This window comes from Lithobates pipiens, unplaced genomic scaffold (assembly GCF_037356315.1).
Source record: "Lithobates pipiens isolate NorthernLeopardFrog02 unplaced genomic scaffold, aLitPip1_a1.2 Scaffold_4, whole genome shotgun sequence".
NCBI classification, from domain to species: Eukaryota; Metazoa; Chordata; class Amphibia; order Anura; family Ranidae; genus Lithobates; species Lithobates pipiens.
The window spans coordinates 218,845-240,440 of NW_027507852.1; the positions used below are offsets into that span (position 1 = coordinate 218,845).

Here is a 21,596-nt window from a genome sequence, read left to right on the forward strand (position 1 = left end):
ACGAGCGAACAGTCCGCTGAAACCTTGTTTCAGCGGACAGTTTTTCGGAATTTCCGTAAGACCTTGTTCGGCCAACTGTCCGCTGAAACTGTCCGCTGAAGCCCCACACACGAGCGGACTGTCCGCCCAAACACTGTTCAGCGGACATGGTTGGGCGAACAGTCCGCGCGTGTGTACGCGGCCTTAGGACAAAAAAAATAAATATTCAATGGGCTCAACATACCCATCAGCAGTTTCCTTGGGGTGTCTACTTTCCAAAATGGGGTCATTTGGGGGGGGGGTTTGTACTGCCCTGCCATTTTAGCACCTCAAGAAATGAGATAGGCAGTCATAAATTAAAAGCTGTGTAAATTCCAGAAAATGTACTCTAGTTTGTAGACGCTATAACTTTTGCGCAAACCAAAAAATATACGCTTATTGACATTTTTTTTACTAAAGACATGTGGCTGAATAAATTTTGCCCTCAATGTATGACTAAAATTTAGTTTATTCGATTTTTCTTATAACAAAAGAAGAAAATATCATTTTTTTTCAAAATTTTCGCTCTTTTTCCATTTATATCGCAAAAAATAAAAATCGCAGAGGCAATCAAATACCATCAAAAGAAAGCTCTATTTGTGGGAAGAAAAGGACGCAAATTTCGTTTGGGTGCAATATTGCATGACCGCGCAATTACCAGTTAAAGCAGCGCAGTGCGAAATTGGAAAAAGACCTCTGGTCCTTAAGGTGTTTATTGGTCCGGGGCTGAAGTGGTTAATAACATTTACCACTCATATCCTAAGTTGTCCCTTAGTGATTATCCTGTACATGTAATCAAATGATTACATTACACTACAAACAAGAAAAAATAATAGCATAGGGAATATTTTCCCTAAGGTAATAAAATGCATATAGATACAAGTACTGCCTGTTACTGATTCTGTTCTGTTCCACTACATTATCAAACATGAATAACTTTGGAATACAGCTTTCCATTCACAATATGAAGTTATGAATTTTATATGGATTGATGTTAACAATTATATATCTCATTTATATCCCCATACAGTTTAATTGTTAGCCATGTATTCATGGATTACAATGTTTATATGTGGTTTATTCATCATAATAAGGAATAAATATAGGTTAAAAAACAATGTACTTTTGGACAGCATGATGTTGATAGGTTTGTGGACATAAGACTATTTGAAAAAATGTATTCAAATAATGGAAGTATGTCTGAGTGTAAGGCAGAAACAAAAAAACATTTTGGCATCATTGATTGATATTATAGATATGACTGTAAATATTCTCTTGAAGTGCTACAGCTAATGCAGTTTTCTAAGGTAATGTATAAATATGTACATAATCATACATACTGTTTGATCATTCAAATAATACAGATACCTGTGACAGAGATGTCTCATCTATCACACATTGGGGGTTATTTATGAAAGGCAAATCCACTTTGCACTTGTAGTGCTGTAGATCCAAGGGGGACATGCAAGGAAAATAAAAACCAGCATTTTAACTTGCACATGATTGGATAATAAGAGCTTCTCCTCATTTCAGATCTACCCCTCAGATTTACAGCGACTGCACATCCAAGTGCAATTTCAAGTGCATTTTGCACTTGTAGTTTGCACTTTTAGTGCAAAGTGGAGTTGCCTTTAGTAAATAACCCTCATTGCCTCTGCTGTTTTCTCAAGTTGATTGTGTTCCAGATCAGGGTTTTTGTAGTGCCGTTAAAGTTATTCGTGCTAATTTTTGGTTAACATTTTGTGCTCTGGTTACCTTTTACCAGAAAACAATTGACCCGGCTCTCAGCTTATTTTCTTACACATTATTTCCTTTGTATTATGCGTCGCTGTCATAGTTTTTTATCTTGATTGTGGTATTTAGTGAGCTAAAAACATGAACATTGAAAACTGCAATAGAGAGTATAATGAAGAGGAAAACGAACAAGGAAAGATAAAACTAAACCTGAATTGATCGAGTTTACACAAGATAAGGGAATCCTATAATGCAGTGGTCATCAACCCTGTCCTCAGGGCCCACTAACAGGCCAGGTTTGCAAGATAACTGAAATACATCACCGTTGATATCATTTGCTGCTTAGTGATTGCAGTATTCTAGTCTGCATCTCCCCAAGGGAATACATAAAACCTGGCCTGTTAGTGGGCTCTGAGGACAGGGTTGATGACCAGTGATATAAGTGATATAAGGGAGACTGACCCTAAAGTGAAAATGTAGGTGATATTTTTCTTCTGGCTAACTAAATCTTGAGATGCAAACTTTCAAAAGGACTTACAGGTAGTTATCCTCTTCAAGCTCTAGGATGTATTAATTTTGATGGTTCGCTCGAAATGAATAAAAAAATACTTGAAGTGCATCAGTTCTCTCCCAACTAAGATCAGACAGAGCCACAATATATAACATATTTTTTTTCCTCAGGTTTAGATATTCTTTAAAGCGGGAGTTCCGCTGTTTTTTTTTTTTTTTTTTTAAAGCCAGCAGCTACAAATACTGCAGCTGCTGACTTTGAAAATAAGGACACTTACCCGCCCAGCGCGCCCGCGATGTCGGCACCCGAAGCCGATCTCTCGATCGTCTCTCGGGTGCTGCCGCCGCCATCTTAGGTATGGGAATCAGGAAGTGGAGCCTTGCGGCTTCATTTCCCGGTTCCCTACTGCGCATGTCGCACTGCGCAATAAGGATGGTCCCCGCTGTCTCTGGGATCCGTGTGTTTCCCAGCAGACAGCAGGGGACCTGCGGAAATTCTGCGGATATCTATGCCGGAAGTGGGTGCAGATACCTGTACTGTACAGGTACCTGCACCCCCCTCACCCCTGAAAGGTGCCAATTGTGGCGCCGGAGGGGGGGAGGGTTCCAATGAGCGGAAGCTCCACTTTAGGGTGGAGCTCCGCTTTAAGCCCTTCCAACTGTTATACTACAGTGTAATGAGACCACCACCTTGTTCTATTTTATTAATCAAGTGATTATGGTTCCAGGAAGCCTTAGACATTTGGCCCGTCAAATCACTGGGTTGGAGAAGTTAAAATGGCATTCTAAAGTATGTAGGTGATGGGTGGCATCAAAGGCCCCCACTCCTGTTTAGAGATCGATTGTTATACAGTATAACATAGGTGACTTCTTTCACATCTTCAGCATTACAGAGCAAGCCCAGTTGAATATGACTTACTACTAATAGCTATTCGACCTGGATACATGAAAACCTTCACAGACAATCCTATTAGCCTTGACTTATCCCAGAAAAGTGCTCATAATTGTTAAAAAATGTATTGAATATTGTTCTTGTGGTCCCCTTCTGGTATGCAAGACAGTAGACATGGGCGCGTCAAAAAATGTGTTTCGTATTAAAAAAAAAAATCATATTTTGTAATTCGTGTCTGAAATTAAATTCGGATTCATACGAAATACGAATTTTCAGTAGATTCGTAAACTTTTCGTTAAAATAAAGAAAGTTTGTTATTATGAATTTATCATTATGAGGGGTTTCCACCATCCCTGTGCTGTGATGATTTCCTGGGGTTTTAACTTTTAGGTTTGTTAACTTTTCGTAACAATTACGAATTTTCATTATGAATTTGGATCTGAAATTCGTAAATTAAATTTCATACAGAATTTGTATGCATGAAAATTTGTATTTCGGATTCGTACGAATTTTCGATTCGTACGAAACTAATCGCACATGTCTACAAGACAGCCATTCTATGTTCCTTCCTTAATCTGCTGTATGTGAAGTAACACGTCTTCTGTCTTGCCACAAGTTAGCAAAAAGGAGACCTTTAAATCGCATTGCATTCAAAGTTTAATTATTTCCTTCATTTAGAAATCTTTTAGGCCGGGTTCACACTGCTGCGGGGGGAGATCCGGATGTGATTCGCACCGCACTGCAGTGCAAATCACATCCGATCTCCGTAGCGATGCGAGTTCAGCCATACAGATAGTATGGCTGAATTCGCATCGCTCCCGCAGCAAACTCGCACGGGACCCTTTTTTTGGTCCGCAGCAGAATCGGATCGCATGGGTGTTCACACCATGCGATCCGATTCCTGTGCGAGTCTGCAGATCGCACTGCGATATGCGGACGGATCTGGGGGTGTCATTAACATTTCATTGACACTCCCAGCCGTTCGCATAGGGCAGTGTGAACTGCCGGCGGGAGTCATGCGATGCGGGAAAACGCCGCGGATTCGCGGCGTTCCCGCATCGCTGTGGTGTGAACCCAGCCTTATATAGCAAGGTTTATGTGCTAAACTTGTCCCTGAATATAAAACTCAGACCAACTGTTTCTATAAGCGGACATAGCATTAATTGTTACCATTTTTGAAAATATAGTAATTTACATTACAGTTGTGCTCATTTTAAATACTCAAACACGTGCAGCAGGAATGGGAAAATAGATATATGCTGTTATATAATTGCATCATTGAAGTGAATTTGGATTTATTTACTAAGCTTAGTGAATGTCATCTATTCCTTTAGTAAAACAACTCAGTTGCAGTGATGGTATATGCAGATATATAAGCTATAATGATACCTTCATTTATCTTGTAATAATAGCAACTAATGTATACTAAACAACACTATTTCACTTTGCTTGACAATGTACCATGTTCTCTTTTTTTTTGATAAATAGAATAATGGAGTACGTGAACTACACTTCAGTGACTGAGTTCACCCTTTTAGGACTTCCGCATTCAGAAGAGATGAAAATTCCATTATTCATATTGTTTTTGTGTATCTATATATCTACACTTTTTGGAAATATTATACTAATTTTGGCCGTACAAAGGGATCCCCATCTTCACAAACCTATGTACATATTCCTACTGAATCTTTCTTTTTTAGACATTTGGCTATCTACAGTTACATTGCCCAAACTGCTCACAAATTTTCTGCAGATGGACAAGACCATTTCTTTTCGAGGTTGTATCATTCAGTTGTATTTTTTCCATTTCTTTGGAAGCACTGAGTGTTTTCTGTATACTGTTATGGCTTATGATCGATTTCTGGCCATTTGTCGGCCACTTCATTACCCAAACCTTATGAACCTAAAGCTGTGCGCACAGTTTGCTGCTGGCATATGGCTCACTGGCTCACTCCATTCCATGATACACACTACACTAACCTTCAGACTCCCATTCTGTGGCCCAAATAGGATAAATTACTTTTTCTGTGATGTTATTCCAGTACTAAAACTTGCATGTGCTGACACAACCATCAACAAAGCAGTAATCATCACCAACATCGGGGCTGTTGCTCTCATCTGCTTTCTCTTGATCTTAGTATCTTACTTCCACATAATAAAAGCAATACTGATGATCCAAACTTCTGAAGGGCGAAGAAAAACCTTCTCCACTTGTGCATCACACCTGATTTCTGTCATCTTCTACTATGGACCACCTGTGTTCATTTATATTAGTCCTGATTCCATGGGCTATTTAGTGGAAGAGGCTATTGCTGTTTTCTATACTTTATTGACTCCCATGTTAAATCCCATAATTTATTCTTTAAGAAACAATGAGGTGAAGGCATCTTTAAAAAGAATGAAATGTCACAAACTTGATAAACAAGCTATTTTGTTAAATAGCTGACAGTTGTATTGCATACTTTAAAACACAACTCCAGCTATTAATGTTAGTTGTGCTTACAGTGGGTAAGGGTTAAAACTTCTATGGCATTTTTATTGCTGTCCATGGCCCTGCTGGGGGGAGATTTTCCTTTACTTCCTGTTTCTTTGACGGGTGTCAGACAGAAAAGGAAGTGATGTTCACACCCATGCAATCCAATTCTTGTCCGAATTGACAGTTCGCACTGCGATATGCGAACCAATTTAGGGGTGCCATTAACTTTGAATTGACACCCGCAGCAGTTTCGCATAGGGCAGTGTGAACTGCCTGTGAGTTGTATGCGATGCGGGACCCATACTGCTTTTGCACGGGTTCTCGCATCTCAAAAGTGTGAACCGAGCCTTAGACAGTTATTACTAGAACAGGTGTCCCCATGGAAAGATTTTCCCTTACCTCTTGTTCTGGTGACAATTTTGAAAAAAGGTTCACTTTCTCACTGGCTGTGAGCGCTATTATGAATCAAAACACAGACCAAAATGAAAATTTGACTAAGGATGTAACCTTCCAAAATAAAAATAAAAATTGACGTTTTACCTTTACATACTTTAAGACCAGGCCCTTTTCTGACATTTGTTGTTTATGAAAAATCTGTATTTTTTGCTAGAAAATTACTTAGAACCCCCAAACATTATATATATATATTTTTAGTAGATACTATAGAGCTATGGTACCATAGAGAATAAAATGACACTGGTCTTTCAAATGTAATTTTTTTTGTAAAAAAGACACTTTCATGAATTAAAAAATAAAATAAAATTGTAGTTAACCCTTTTTTTTATATAATGTGAAAGATAATGTTATGCCGAGTAAATTAACTAGATACCTAACGTGCCATGCTTTAAAAATGTGCACACTTGTGGAATGGCAACAAACTACGGTACTTGAAAATCTCAAAAGGTGACACTTTTTTTTTACAGGTTACCTGTTTAGACTTACAGAGGGGTTCTAGCACTAGAATTATTGCTCTCGCTCTAATGTCATGACAATGCCTCACATGTGGGGTGTAAACACTGTTTACATATGCAGTCGTGACTTACGTATGCATTCTCTTTGGCACACGGAGGGATGGGGCATTTTAGACTTTTTTTTCCTTATTTATTTTACTTTAATTTTTTTCTTTTTAAATTGTCCCTTTATTTTTTTTTTTAGCATGTTTTTTCCTATTACAAGGAATGTAAACATCCCTTGTAATAGAAATAAGCTTGACAGGTCCTCTTTATTGAGAGATCTGGGGTCAAAAAGACCCCAGATCTCTAATTTACCCTTAAAAGCAAAAAAAAAAAAAAAGATGTTTTGACTTTAAGAAGAAAAAATCTTGTCTATCTGCCCGAGAACTTGAAGTTTCTCCAGTGGCATAGGGCCAAGTGAGGGCCATCTTGCCCTCACTTGACTTCCTACCCAGCCATCGGCAGGATCGGATCACTCCTGGGTTTACCAACGGCTCCGGTAAACCCGCAAACAATCAGGAAGTGTCAGGAGAGGTGAGCCCACCTTTCCCGCCACCTATAAAAGTGATACCGTGGTGAATCCACAGACGGGATCACTTTTATCTGAAAGCCGTCCACCTAACAACAAAAAAAAGATACCAGGGTTAAGGCAGTTAGCTGCTGCCATAATCCCGGTACTTACCGTCAAAATAATGACGTTTATTTACAGTTAGATGGTCGGCAAGTGGTTAAATCCTGATGGAGATCTAAACCTTCCCCTCTGTTTTGTTTAAGGGTAAGCTTTTCATTTATTCATCCATCAAAATCATTCCTAAAGAATTGAATTTGGTCTCCAAATATCAATAATTTAACCTGCCTAGCACTTGCTTAACAGGGCATTCTGCGGTGTACCATTGTTTTCTTCAAAACATAGTAAATTCACCCAAACTGACCCTGATAGTAGTGTTCATTATGCCCTACCCCAATTAGATGAGCATCTGGTTCAGTAGTGAATGCAAGCCAAAAGAACCAATTTCAACTGGTGCGTAAGCCAGGTGCTAATCTACAAAGCAGCCCATAGATGTGACCTGTTTCAATAAAGCATCCTCAGTTCAGTTTGTTGTGTTCAACAAAGCAGAATGACATCCGCCTATTGCACTGCACACTGTACATCAAACCACAGCAGCTTCAGACCGTGAAAATAAATATAAAAAGATATGTGCAATGTTTTACTAAGTACGTTGCTTTTGCAGTACATCAAGGTTCATTATTAAAAAAGTAGAGTTGATGTTCTTGCTTATATATGTTATGTAGATAAAAAGAAACACAATGGGATTAAAAGTTTTACATCTTCAGATGATCTTCAAGTCAGTGTTTTACATGCAACAATTAACAAAGGCAAAAATCTGTACTAGAAATTGTGATCAACATGAATGTTGTTGTGAATATGGATAGAGAGCAGTGTTGCCAACCTACCAGATTGAAATTTACTGACACCACACCCAAAATGTACTAACATGGCCAAGATTTTACTGGCATTTCCAAAAGTTACAGAATTACAGTTTTAAGTGCAAATTAGCGTATTCAGGCTACAAACAAATCCAATATGCAATTAGCAATATGATTTAAGGTAGATAACAAGGCAAAAAACATATTTCATATTTTATTTTCGATATACTAAATAAGTAAGGGACAGGAGACAGGAGGGCAATAAATTAGATTGGGCAGCACACATAAAACTGACTCTCACAGTGACACTGATAGCAGTGTGCAGCAGCACAGATGATGGGGACACCTCACCGACATGCCATGTCCCCTCCTGAGTTCACAGTCTCTCTACAAGCCAAGTAGTCCCTCCAGTCCACTCCAGTCTAAACGGCACTGATGGTCCTGGTCCCAGCCTGCCTTGCTCCCATACCGCAAACCCACACACGAGGCTCTGGCCGCTCTGCTTGGCTCTACTGCACCATGACATCACACCACATGCTCAGGCACCGCCTCCGCCAGAGCCACTCGATCACACTGTAGCAGGCACTCGGATGGTCTTAGCCGGTTCCGGACCAAGCTGAGCGTCACATATTATTTTACTGGCAACCTTTTACTTTTACTGGTAGGAGAAAATTGCCTGTTTTTTACTGGCTGCCAGTAAAAATACTGATGGTTGGCAACACTGATAGAGAGGATTGGCAAGATTACGACTGGTCTACTAATTAAATTAAATAATCTATCATGAATTGCATTTTTCCTGAGTATTAACTGAGCAGGAGCATAACAGCAGTGGTAGCAAACCATGGGACAGCTATTGAGTCTCTGAAAGTTTAAATCCTTTCCAGAGATTATGATACTCCACAGGTGCCATTTTATAAAAAGGGTCTCAGGCATATACACCGTTAAGCCCCATACACACGATTGGACTTTGTACAAACCTTCCCGTGGACTTTTGTACAAAGGGCGTTGGCTGTAAAGCCTCATACACACGATAGGACTTTGTACAAACTTTCCCTTGGATTTTTGTACAAAGGGCGTCGGCCCTGAACTTGTATTGCATACACACAGCAGGACTTTTTCAGCCAACTTTCACCAAATCATGTGGTTTTTCTGCTCTTTACCGCCACCTTTGGTCAACTTCTGTATTGTTGTCTGATCTTTTGCATTGGTTCTGAGCATGCCTGTTTGTACTTTGTACAAAAGTCCTATGGTTTTCTGTACACACGATCAGACTTTGCTCCATCAGACTTTTGTTGCCAGAAAGTTTGTCCGTTCCCACAGCCAACAAAAGTCAGATGAAAACCAAAAAAGTTTGTCCGATGGAGCGTACACACGGTCGGATGTTGCTCCAAAACAGCTAATTTGCATGTTTGTTGTCAAAAAGTCTGATCGTGTGTATGGGCCTTAAGTTTGTATTGCATACACACGATCGGACTTTTTATGCAACAAACACGAGTAGTGACGTTTCAACGTACTGACGACACTTCAAAAGAGGACGTTCAATTACTCCAGTGCCACCTTTAGTCAACTTCTGTATTGTTCTTTTGCATTCGTTCTGAGCATGCGTGTTTGTACTTTGTACAAAAGTCCGATGGTTTTGCATACACACGATCAGACTTTGCTCCATCGGACTTATGTTGTCAAAAAGTTTGTCCATTCGCATAGCCAACAAAAGTCAGATGAAAAACAAAAAAGTTTGTCCGACGGAGCATACACACAGTCGGATGTTGCTCCAAAACAGCTAATTTGCATGTTTGCTGTGAAAAAGTCAGATCGTGTGTACGGGCCTTTATAATGAATTACAGACAATTTTCCTACAACAGCAGATAGAGAGTTCAGAGCAACCTTTACACTTAAGCTGGATACACACTATACAATTTTCTCTAGATTGTTTCCTTAAGGCCCCTTTCACACTGGGGCGGTGCGGGCGTCGGCGGTAAAGCGCCGCTATTTTTTGCGGCGCTTTACCGTCGTTTAGCGGCGGTCTGCGGGCGCTAGCGGGGTGGTTTTAACCCCCGCTAGCGGCCGAAAAAGGGTTAAAACCGCCCGCAAAGCGCCGCTGCAGCGGCGCTTTGCCGGCGGTATTGCCGGCGGTATTGCCGCGCTGTCCCATTGATTTCAATGGGTAGGAGCGGTTTAGGAGCGGTGAGTACACCGCTCCTTTACCGCTCCAAAGATGCGGCTAGCAGGACTTTTTTCACTGTCCTGCCAGCGCACAGCTCCAGTGTGAAAGCCCTCCGGCTTTCACACTGGAGTGAAAGGGGCCGGTTTTTTTCAGGCGCTACACAGGCGCTATTTTTAGCGCTGTAACGCCTGAATACCGCCCCAGTGTGAAAGCAGCCTAAAGGCCCATACACACGATCAGACTTTTTGACAACAAACATGCAAATTAGCTGTTTTGGAGCAACATCCGACCGTGTGTACGCTCCATCGGACAAACTTTTTTGGTTTTCATCGGACTTTTGTTGGCTGTGCGAATGGACAAACTTTCTGGCAACAAAAGTCTGATGGAGCAAAGTCTGATCGTGTGTACAGAAAACCATAGGACTTTTGTACAAAGTACAAACAAGCATGCTCAGAACCAATGCAAAAGATCAGACAACAATACAGAAGTTGACCAAAGGTGGCGGTAAAGAGCAGAAAAATCACGTGATTTGGTGAAAGTTGGCTGAAAAAGTCCTGCTGTGTGTATGCAATACAAGTTCAGGGCCGACGCCCTTTGTACAAAAATCCAAGGGAAAGTTTGTACAAAGTCCTATCGTGTGTATGAGGCTTTAGAGTTACCAAAACCATATAATATGGGGTCAAGTCTTAAGAGTTTCAATTTGTATGCAATCAGGCAGGCCCTCTAAAGGAAATCAGACAACAAAAGCTGTATAGTGTGTATGGGGTCTTTGGGATACACAATCTCTACATTTTAAATTTTATTTGCTGTGGATCCCACATATACAATGAAAATACTTTTCTACTGCTGCTATTTTATATATTTTTTCAAATAGATGACCAAAACTGCACTGAATATTTTAGCTTTGGTTTTTGAAAAACCAAGATCACACAGTCCTATTGTCTGTCTTCTATTACGGTAGCTAATGTCCATCCTTATTATTATTGATATAAATTATCATGATCTTATAATAAATATATATATATATATATATATATATATATATAATATATATATATATATATATATATATATATATATATATATATATATATAAATAAATATAAATATATATATATATATATATATATATATATATATATATATATATATATATATATATTTTTTTTTAGAACTATAAACTAATCAATAGGATAACAAAGCCCTCCATCTTCGCCTTATCCCCTTTGCTAGTGACACACATTAGGTGAGACATTGGCGGTTATTTACGAAAGGCAAATCCACTTTGCACTGCACTTGAAAGTGCAGTCGCTCTAAATCTAAGGGGTAGATCTAAAATGAGGGGAAGCTCTGCTGATTTTATCATCCAATCATGTGCAAGCTAAAATGCTGTTTTTTATGTTCCTCGCATGTCCCCCTCGGATCTACAGCGACTTTACTTCCAAGTGCACTTTCAGTGCAAAGTGGATTTCCCTTTAGTAAATAACCGCCATTGACTGAATCTAATTAGCCACAGGGCCATTAAAACATAAATGTGTAAGTAATTAACAGAATGAGTTGGCAACCCTGAGCATTCAGTACAATATTTTTCAAAATACTTGATATATGCACTGCAATAAATGCACATTGTATAAAGTATCTCAATTTCTCTTGATAATTTAACGTAAATCTTTAACTTTACCAAAATATCCATGGACTAGGTATACAGAAATTTATTGAACAGACATGGAGCATGCCTATATGAGTAGGAACTGATCTCCAAGCAGCTACCACTGCAAGTAATAAAAGCTGTTTCTCACAACAGGAACAAGGTAAAAGAAAAAAAAAATGCTTTAGAACAGAAGTCTCCAAACTGTGGCCCAGGGGTTGAATGTGGTCCTTTGCTTGCCTTTATCTGTCCCTTGGGGCACTATTCCTCCCACTGATACAAGGGTATGTTCGTGGATTTATTGAACAGATATAAGAAAACACTTTCAATGGATATATTTAACAGACCAAAAGGTTACGTAGAAGTGAAGTTCATTATTTGGGTTTACATACACTTTTCGATTATTGGCAAGAACATAATATTTACCAGTTTATTTCTGTTAACTGAAATCCCAGTGGCTTCAAGTGCCTATGCTGCCCTAATAAAATATCAATTTGTAATAAAAGTGAATGGCAACATATACACACAACATTTATCACAGTCATATCTTTATTAACCTCCCTGGCGGTACGATTATTTCGGATTTTAGGTGCTAAAAGCGGTACCATTATTTTGCATGAAAATTTGGCGTTTTATATTGTAGTCCTGCAATTCTTAGGAATAACTCACTTAAATCTATCCAAACCAGAGTCTAGCAGACATCCCGGGTATAATAAAGTTTTAAAAATTAAATCATAAATTATAATATAATAAATAATTATAAATAATTGTACCAAATAATAATATAACAATAATAAAAATTATTCAATAATGTAATCAAATCAAAAACACAGAAATTTGCTCAGTTGCAGAATTGTCACTGTCATTACTTTTCAGTATTTGATGACAGATCTCCCCACAAATCGCTATCGCTCAATTCTGCGAGTGATTCCAATTTATTATCGCTGTTTTCTAGCTGGTCTAAAACCATTTTTGATGTAAAGGGACAGTTTTGGTTGCTATGGACAATCTCCAGTTTCCAGGCATAAAGAACAGTTTTTATTACATAAAACTGCATGCAGGACACTGGACAGACCACTAGGGACAACGGGGATGTGAAATATTTACATACAGCAATGTAATCTGTAAGATTACATTATACTGTATGTTTACTGTTTGTTTCACTTTTTGAATTTGGCGCCGATCTCCGTCCCCGTGCGTCGCAACGCTCGCAGGGCACGGAGATCGGCGATGTGATGCATCGAGCGAGACACGGCTCGCTCGTACAGCGGGGAGACAACGCTGGATCCGAGGGAGAAGGTAAGTAAACCTCCTCCTGGATCCAGCGATGCAGTCCCGAGTCTGGCTCGGGGATACCGCTTTTGGTATGAAAATTCCACCCCGAGCCAGACTCGGGAATACCGTCAGGGGAGTTAAACAATAAATAATGTTTGAATAATTTAAACAACCAATATCATTGAATATCATTGATAGAACATATACTGTATGATAACCTTTAAGCTTTTGATATCTTAAAAACATATTGGATGGCTTAACCACTTCAGCCCCGGAAGAATTTACCCCCTTCCTGACCAGAGCACTTTTTTCGATTCGGCATTGCGTTGCTTTAACTGAAAATTGCGCAGATGTCCTTTTTTTCCTCACAAAAAGAGCTTTCTTTTGGGGGGTATTTGAACGCCTCTGCGGTTTTAACTTTTTGAGCTATAAACAAAAAAAAAGAACGACAATTTTGAAAAAAATGCATAATTTTTTACTTTTTGCTACAATAAATATCCCCCAAAAATATATAAAAAAATATATTTTTTCCCTCAGTGTAGGCCAATATGTATTCTTCTACATATTTTTGGTAAAAAAAATTGCAATAAGTGTATATTGATTGGTTTGCGCAAAAGTTATAGCGATATAGTATTTTTTTTACTAGTAATGGCGGCGATCTGTGATTTTTATCATGACTGCGACATTATGGTGGACACATCGGACAATTTTGACAAATTTTTGGGACCATTGGCATTAATACAGCGATCAGTGCGATAAAATTGCATTGATTACTGTAAAAATGTCACTGGCAGTAAAGGGGTTAACACTAAGGGGTGTTCCCTGGGAGAAGAAGAGAAGCGTCATACAGCGGGAGCCTCCCATTGAGCGGAGCTGCCCGAGAACGAATCGAGGAAGAAGAGACGCCGTGGTGGAAGATGCCGGACAAGAACACCGGAGCAAGAAGCAAAGGAAGATGAAGATGGAGGAAGAAACCGAAGGATGAAGGAAGGAAGAAGGAAGAAGACCTGAAGAAGATGGAAAGAAGAAGACTTTAAATAAGGAATTGTCAAAAACTGTCTCTTGTCATTTTTAACATTTTTGTCACTTTTTTGGTGAAATGGTAGGGGTCCCTTACCCTTTCACACAGGGGGGGGGGGGATCTGGGGGTCCCATTGTTAAGGGGGGATTCCAGATTCCAATAAGCCCCCCACCCACAGAACCCCATAACCACCGGCCAGGGTTGTGGGGATGAGGCCCTTGTCCTCATCAACATGGGGACAAGGTGCTTTGGGGGGCTACTCCCAAAGCACCCTCCCAATATTAAGGGAATGTGGCCTGGTATGGTTCAGGAGGAGGAGCGCTCTCTCATCCCCCCTCTTTTCCGGCGGCCTGCCAGGTTGCATGCTCAGATAAGGGTCTGGTATTGATTTTTAGGGGGATCCCCACACCATTTTTTTTTTTTTGGCGTGGGGTTCCCCTTAAAATCCATACCAGACCTGAAGGGCCTGGTATGGAATTTCGGGGGACCCTCACGCATTTTTTTTCTTAATTTTTTTTTTTTCTTAATGCTAACATGACCTGTGTGCAAATAGCCTTAAAAAAAAACATAAAAGGGAACCAGCGTAAAAAAGTCAAGTTGAGAGGCGCACCTGTTCAACTTATGCAAATGCATTTACGTTGCTTGACATTTACTAAGATTTTGCCGGAGCACTGAACCAAAGCATTTGAACGTGCTCAAATGCCGCATGCTCAGTGCATGCGCAGTGCATAAATTGACCTTGCGCAGTTCTAAGTGTATCTAAGTGTATCTGCAGGCACAGCAGGCTTGTTCACAGAAAGTTACTTTGTCATTCTATTTTGGGCATATTTGTTACTTGGACAGTTATAATTATACTTCCTCACATCACCCCCATAATATTGACAATTCCATCTTCTTTTAATTCTGAGTTGAAGAATGCGTGCGCCATGTCTATATTATAGATCCACGCGCCGGCAATATAATAGTAAATGGGGAATTGTACTGTGTTACAGGCGCAAATGTTTTGTGAATACGAAAACGGGCGTTGCACATCAGCGCGCGCCGCAACTAATGGTGCAAACCGTTCGTAAATTAGCCCCAGTGTATTTACTCCATTATAGCGCAGTAATATTCCCACTGACACCAACCATAGGACACTAATAATTTTCCTAATGCCAAAGATGGGACATTATTTACTCCCACTGATGCTAGGACATTTTCTACTCCAATTGGCTGTGATCTGGGCCCCCTAAAGTCTGAAGCACAGTAAACCGACCCCTAGTTTAGAAAGTTTGAAACCCCTGCTCTAGAAGGGGGCGAGGGAGGTTTGCTGTAGATTTGAATAACTGTGCAATTGTTTAAGCAGAGTTCCAGTTGTTTCTGTGTTTATTAAAAGTCAGTAGCTACAAACAGTGTAGCCGCTGACTTGTATTAAACACACACTCACCTGTCCCACAATCCAGCGATGTGGCCGCCCGAAGCCTTGTTTCTCTCCCCCGCCTCTCCCCAGCGCCTGCATGACTAGTGTGGGCACCCAGCTGTTACAGATTGTGGCTTCACGGCTGGGTGCGCACTGCGCATGTGCGAGTCATGATGCGCGTCCTGAATGGCCAGGCAATCTTCTGGGACCTGTGACGTATCCCAGAAGATTGCAGGCAGGGAGGGAGGGGGTGAGGAGAAATTCCGCTCAAGTCGCCTAGACAGGCTGAGTGGAAGTGGGAGCTTGGTACATGTCAAAACTAGGTACCCGCTCCCCCCCCCCCCCTCAAAAAAATGACATGCCAAATGTGGCATGTCAGGGGGTCAGGAGTCCTTAAAGCACAAGTTCCACTACTTTTGGGTGGACCTCCGCTTTAAGGGTGAAAATCTGTCTTATGCCCCATACACGCAGTTGGAAATTCGGCCAGCGAAAGATCAATGAGAGCTTTTGGTCGTAAAATGCGACCGTGTGTATGCTTCATCAGACTTTTGCTGGCCAAATTCCTGCCAGCAAAAGATTGGGAGCAGGTTCTCTATTTTTCAGTCGGAAAAAGTTCCGATCAGAAATTCCAAACGTCTGTAAAAATTCCGCCGCGCAAAATTCCTATACATGCTTGAAACAATTTGACGCATTTTCAGAAGCATTGAACTTCATTTTCCCAGCTCATCGTAGTGTTGTACATCACTATCTTGACGGTCGAAAGTACAGAGAACTTGTATGACCGTGTGTATGCAAGCCAAGCTTGAGCGGAATTCCGTCTGAAGAACCATCCACGTTTTTTTAGACGGAAAATCTGCTCGTATGTACGGGGCATTATCCACATTGATAGACCTATCTCAGGCCTTGCAAATCTGTTGAAGTTTGCTGCCCAGGAATACAGGCACAGGAGTTGCTAATACACTGCTTGACAGGAATACGGTGTATTTGCAAACCGTGCATTTGATTTCCTGGGCAGTCAACTGCAATAGATTTGCAAGGTCTGCAACACATTAATTACTGAAGGTGAAACAGAAGAGATGCATAAGTAGGAAGCAGTCAGGGTGAAGCTTCATTCAGTTGTAGTGCAAATTTAGAGCAGCATTACTATATGACTCAAGCTGTAATAACTTTGTAATATGTCTGTCATAAATCTGTGTCAATGAACCTTTTCAGCATTATCTTGCTGTGCAACAGAACTGTTAAATATCCTCCTGTAAAACTGTTGCACACTATAAGTAAAAGGCAACCTGCTTTGCATCTAAATGTGTTGCTAATTTTCCTTATAAATGCCCCTTATGTACATTCCTCAAACAAAATATATTGCGATATAGTGTGAATGGACCCTAAAAAGCATCAATTCATGGTATATTCTATAGTAATAGTGACTTGGACTGCTAATGAAATATTGCATAATTACATCTCTTAAGTATTCCCATGTTACGCAAAATCATCTTTCTCCTAGGATTCCTTAAGGCTTATAAAAGTAGCGATTAGGGGACACATTGCAAAATGAGACACTGGCTGAAGCCTCAGAGTTTGGTTTTCAGTAAATATACTGGATATTTATCTCAGTGAATAAATGAAATACTTGGTATACATAGAGTAGATTTTTCTCTGTATTGATAACATTGACCAATAACATATTCTACCCTGGCAGATTGCTATGATTACAATCATTTGCCATTGCTGTTATATCTATTGCAGGAAAAAAGTGATTACTCCTTTACGAGATGCTGGATAACCTAGTATATATTTTCTGAAAGAAATCATATGCATGTTACATTAGTAGTGATAGAGCAGATAAACAGTGAATAAGGGTCAGAATATTAGCAACATTATCAACAAAGTCATCAAACATTACTTTTTTTTTTTTTTACTACATTCTTGAAATAAAACATATTACCCAGTGAACTATTCTCTTTGTCTATAATATTTCATAATATGACTGTCTGATGGATAAATGGATGATAAGAATTCATCTCTCCGGACAGAATTCGTTCTTAAAGGACTTCCATGTGTAGATGAGTTACGGATCCCCCTCTTTCTGCTTCTCACTGTTATCTATATTTCCACTTTGATTGGAAATGTCCTCCTTATTAGCACGGTTAAAAGAACTCCATCTCTTCATACTCCAATGTATTTCTTTCTTACAAACCTGTCATTGCTGGACATCTGCCTGTCCTCAGTCACCTTACCAAAGTTGCTGGAGAACACATTGTCCATGAAAACGATTGCCTTCAGTGGTTGCGTCTCCCAGCTGTACTTCTTCCATTTCTTGGCAAGTTCTGAATGTTTTCTGTACACCGTCATGGCCTATGATCGCTATGTGGCCATTTGTCGGCCCCTACACTACAACAAACTGATGAGTTGGTGGGTTTGCACGTGCCTTGCCTTTGGATCCTGGTTGGCTGGGTCATTGCATTCCATTACTCACACCGTGTTAACCTTCCATCTTCCTTTTTGTCACTCTAATGAGATAGACCATTTTTTCTGTGATATAATCCCAGTGCTGAAACTGGTCTGTGCAGACACCTCGGTCAACAAAACTATGATACTAGTTAATATTGCAGCAATCTCTCTAAGCTGCTTTCTTCTGACCATAACTTCTTACATAAATATTATATTAGCCATAATAAGAATAAAAACAGCGGATGGAAGGAAAAAGGCTTTCTCCACCTGTGTGTCTCATGTAACAGTAGTAGCACTGTTTTATATCCCATGCATTTTTACTTATATGCGTCCTAACTCGAAATCTACTTTTGATGGGGTAGTAGCTGTTTTTTACACATTGATCACCCCATTACTAAACCCCATTATATATAGCCTTAGAAACAAAGAGGTGAAGGAAGCTTTAAAGAAATTATTATGTTAAATTGAATCATAATCCAGTATGTTATATCAGTTAATTGATTTTTATAATCTGTTGTGATTAATAGATCATCAAATGCCTTTTTTGAATACAAGTATCTGGATTTTACTTAGAGTCCCTATAGCATAGAGCAGGTGTAGACAACCTTAAAGAGGTGGAGATCTACCCGAACAACATGGGAGAAGTCAAAGATCACTGGGTACAGTGTCGTTCCCTCACACCTTATTTAAACCTCTAATACTACCGTGTAGCAATTGCATGCATTACATGGCAAACATGGGTTTAAATCAGGTGGTGAGGAGCCAAAATATTGCCTTCTCAGTACCTGTCAAACACACTCAGATCGCTTTTCAGGGGAGCAGCAGTGCCTGCTACATTTGTGAATGAACTGGTACTATTCTGAGGTCGCTATAAGGTTGCTTTCACACTGTGCTGCGGTTTACCCACACTGAGGGTGCAGCGCAGTGCATCTCCAAATTTTCTGGGTTAGCTGCACTTTGCCATAGACTTCTATTATATCCCGCAGGTGTTGTGCACTTTCTAAAAGAGCACCAAAATTTAGGAGTTTTGGTGTGCTTTCAAAAAGTGCACCAAAATTGAAGCATATAATAGAAGTCTATGGCAAAGTGCAGCAAACCCACAGGAAAACTGCAGGTAGTTGTGGGTAAATCGCAATGCATCAGTGTGAAAGCAGTCCTATACTGTTATGCCCAGTGTATTGCTTCACACTGACCTGAAGAACTCTTCTTCCCTGCTGCTGGCACCACTCTGGAGACCGCTGGATGGGATAAGAGGTGGAGTGCAGTTGGTATTACTCCACATGGGACAGGAGCCAGCACTATAGAGGAGGCATCGACTTATGTGGCTTTTGCTCCCTACTACACCTCAAACTTTACAAGTAGTCCCTCTGCACTCTGTTTGATGCTCTGGAATGGTGGGTCAGCAAGGCCAGACCATGATCTACCAGTCACCTGTCCGTCATCTACCGATAGATTGTGATCTACTGGTTGCTGACCACCGGCGTAGAGCTATGAGAGGAAGATGCTGCTTCTCCTTTCACTGTCCAGTCACAGGCTGGGGCACATCCAATACCCCTTGGGCTCAGAGCAGATGAGTTCAATGATATAGGCCAGTGATGGTGAACCTTGGCACCCCAGATGTTTTGGAACTACATTTCCCATGATGCTCATGCACTCTCCAGTGTAGTTGAGCATCATGGGAAATGTATTTCCAAAACATCTGGGGTGCCAAGGTTCGCCATCACTGATCTAGGCTATCACACTGAGGACATCTAGTGGAAAAGAAAAGTACTGCAGCAGAAAACTTCTGATTGAACGTAAATAGTGCAGCAAAAGCGTGTTTATTTTATCTATATCTATATTAATAGGCTATTAATTGATATCCTGTATTTTAGCTGGAGTTTTGCTGTAAGGTACTTAGTGCAGAAAAGTTATATTCACTTCAATCATCCAATCCAAAATAAATACAATGTTTTTTTTTTTATTATTCCTGTGCACATAATTGGGAGTTCAAAGTGAACAAAGGTTCACTTGACTATGTGGAAAATGTACTCCTTTAGGTAGCTGTAAACTCCAAAGCTAAATGGGGGATGGGGTAATAGATGCTGCTACAGATTTTGGTGTCTACACTTCACAGTTGCAGATTTTTTTTTAATCAAACAGCCTTCTTAAGCTTATTTTTATACATAGAATTTGGCTTAATGTACAATCATGTTACTATATTGCAATAAAGCCTATAAAATATACAATCATAAATGCATAGTACTTCTAGTAAATTTATCACACATTACAACACAATTTGTTTTGCATTTACTATGTCTTATTAAAACTATTGAAGGTCTTAACATCATTGCAAGGGGGCCAATGAGGTGAATTTGTTTTTCTTGTGCCCGGAGGACTGTAGGAGGTGAGAACAAGCTTGTTCTTGTGGTGAACATACGTAAATTAGGCATGTGCTGAGGTGAAATGCTGTTTAAAAAAAGGAAAACAGGATTTATAGATTTTCATATCTCTTTCCTTATGCCTATCTTATTATTTTACCTATACTGTACCTACACAACATAGAAATAACATTGCCACTAGAGGTCATCATTGTATAATTGTATAGTGCAAAATGCACTGTTAGTCTTTGTGTATACTAGTAGCTCCTGGCAGCTCCTAAGCTTCAGTTTAGGAGCTTTTGGCGTTTTTTTGCCCAAACTCCTAAACTCCATAAAAGTCTATGTGTTCATGTACACTAATGCCGCGCACACACGTCTGGATTTCCCGTCGGAATAAATTCTGAAGGTTTTTCCGACGGAGTTCAGATGGAATTCCTCTGAAACTGTTGTGTGTACACACGATCACACCAAAGTCCGACCGTCAAGAACGCGGTGACGTACAACAGGTATGACAGGTCTAAAAAACGGAAGTTCAATAGCCAGTAGCCAGTAGCCAATAGCTTCTGTCTCGTACTTGCTTCAGGACATTTTTGGTCCGTCAGAACAGCGTACAGACGAGCAGTTTTCCCGATAGGAATTGGTTCCATTGGAAATATTTAGAACATGTTCCATTTCTAGGTCTGTCAGAATTTTCAATGTAAAAAGTCAGATGGGGCATACACAGGATCAAAATATACGATGAAAAGCTCCCGTCTGACTTTTTCTGTCAGACAGTCCGCTCTCGCTGCCGCATTTAGGCGAGGTTAAATAAACCACCCTTTACTGAACGCAGAAGAATCCTGTTTAGGATAGGAAAGTTTTGACTGCCGACGGTCAGGGTAGGCTAGCGCACATGTAACCTAGGCCCCCCGTTCACATTGACTACGACTTTGAAATCGTACAACTTCAACTGAAATTGCACAATTTCAAAGCAGCATGTCAGTGTGACTTTGGGTGCAACTTTGAAGACATCTGTACGGCTTCAGTGCATGTACTACTTTTTCAAATCCATGCTGCACCGCAAAGTAGGCATTGCAACAATTTGAAGAGTGTGATTGCCGAAAATAGAATGTGACTTGCCATGCGATTTGACAAGTCACTCCAGTGTGAACGGGGGCTTTTCATATTGTATTTTTGTAAGTAAATGTTGTGCTTTGTAAGGAATTCACTTGTATTTTGCAAGCACTGCCTAATAAAACTAATACTTAGTATAGCTATGTCTGAGGGTACT

At 40.1% G+C, this 21,596-nt stretch overlaps 2 protein-coding genes across 2 annotated transcripts; both read left to right on the forward strand.

The window, feature by feature from the left end:
- Window positions 1-938: 938 nt before the first annotated feature.
- LOC143956654 (olfactory receptor 10G7-like) lies at window positions 939-6,354 on the forward strand. The gene is made up of 2 exons (XM_077466843.1): window positions 939-1,325; window positions 4,643-6,354. The coding sequence occupies exon 2, from the start codon at window positions 4,647-4,649 to the stop codon at window positions 5,598-5,600; it is 954 nt and encodes a 317-aa protein (XP_077322969.1). The 5' UTR covers window positions 939-1,325; window positions 4,643-4,646; the 3' UTR covers window positions 5,601-6,354.
- A 10,720-nt stretch (window positions 6,355-17,074) lies between these two features.
- On the forward strand, window positions 17,075-21,219 carry LOC143956670 (olfactory receptor 10G4-like). Its single transcript, XM_077466853.1, has one exon. It carries the CDS (start codon window positions 17,518-17,520, stop codon window positions 18,427-18,429), a length of 912 nt encoding a protein of 303 aa, XP_077322979.1. The 5' UTR covers window positions 17,075-17,517; the 3' UTR covers window positions 18,430-21,219.
- The last annotated feature ends 377 nt before the right edge of the window (window positions 21,220-21,596 follow it).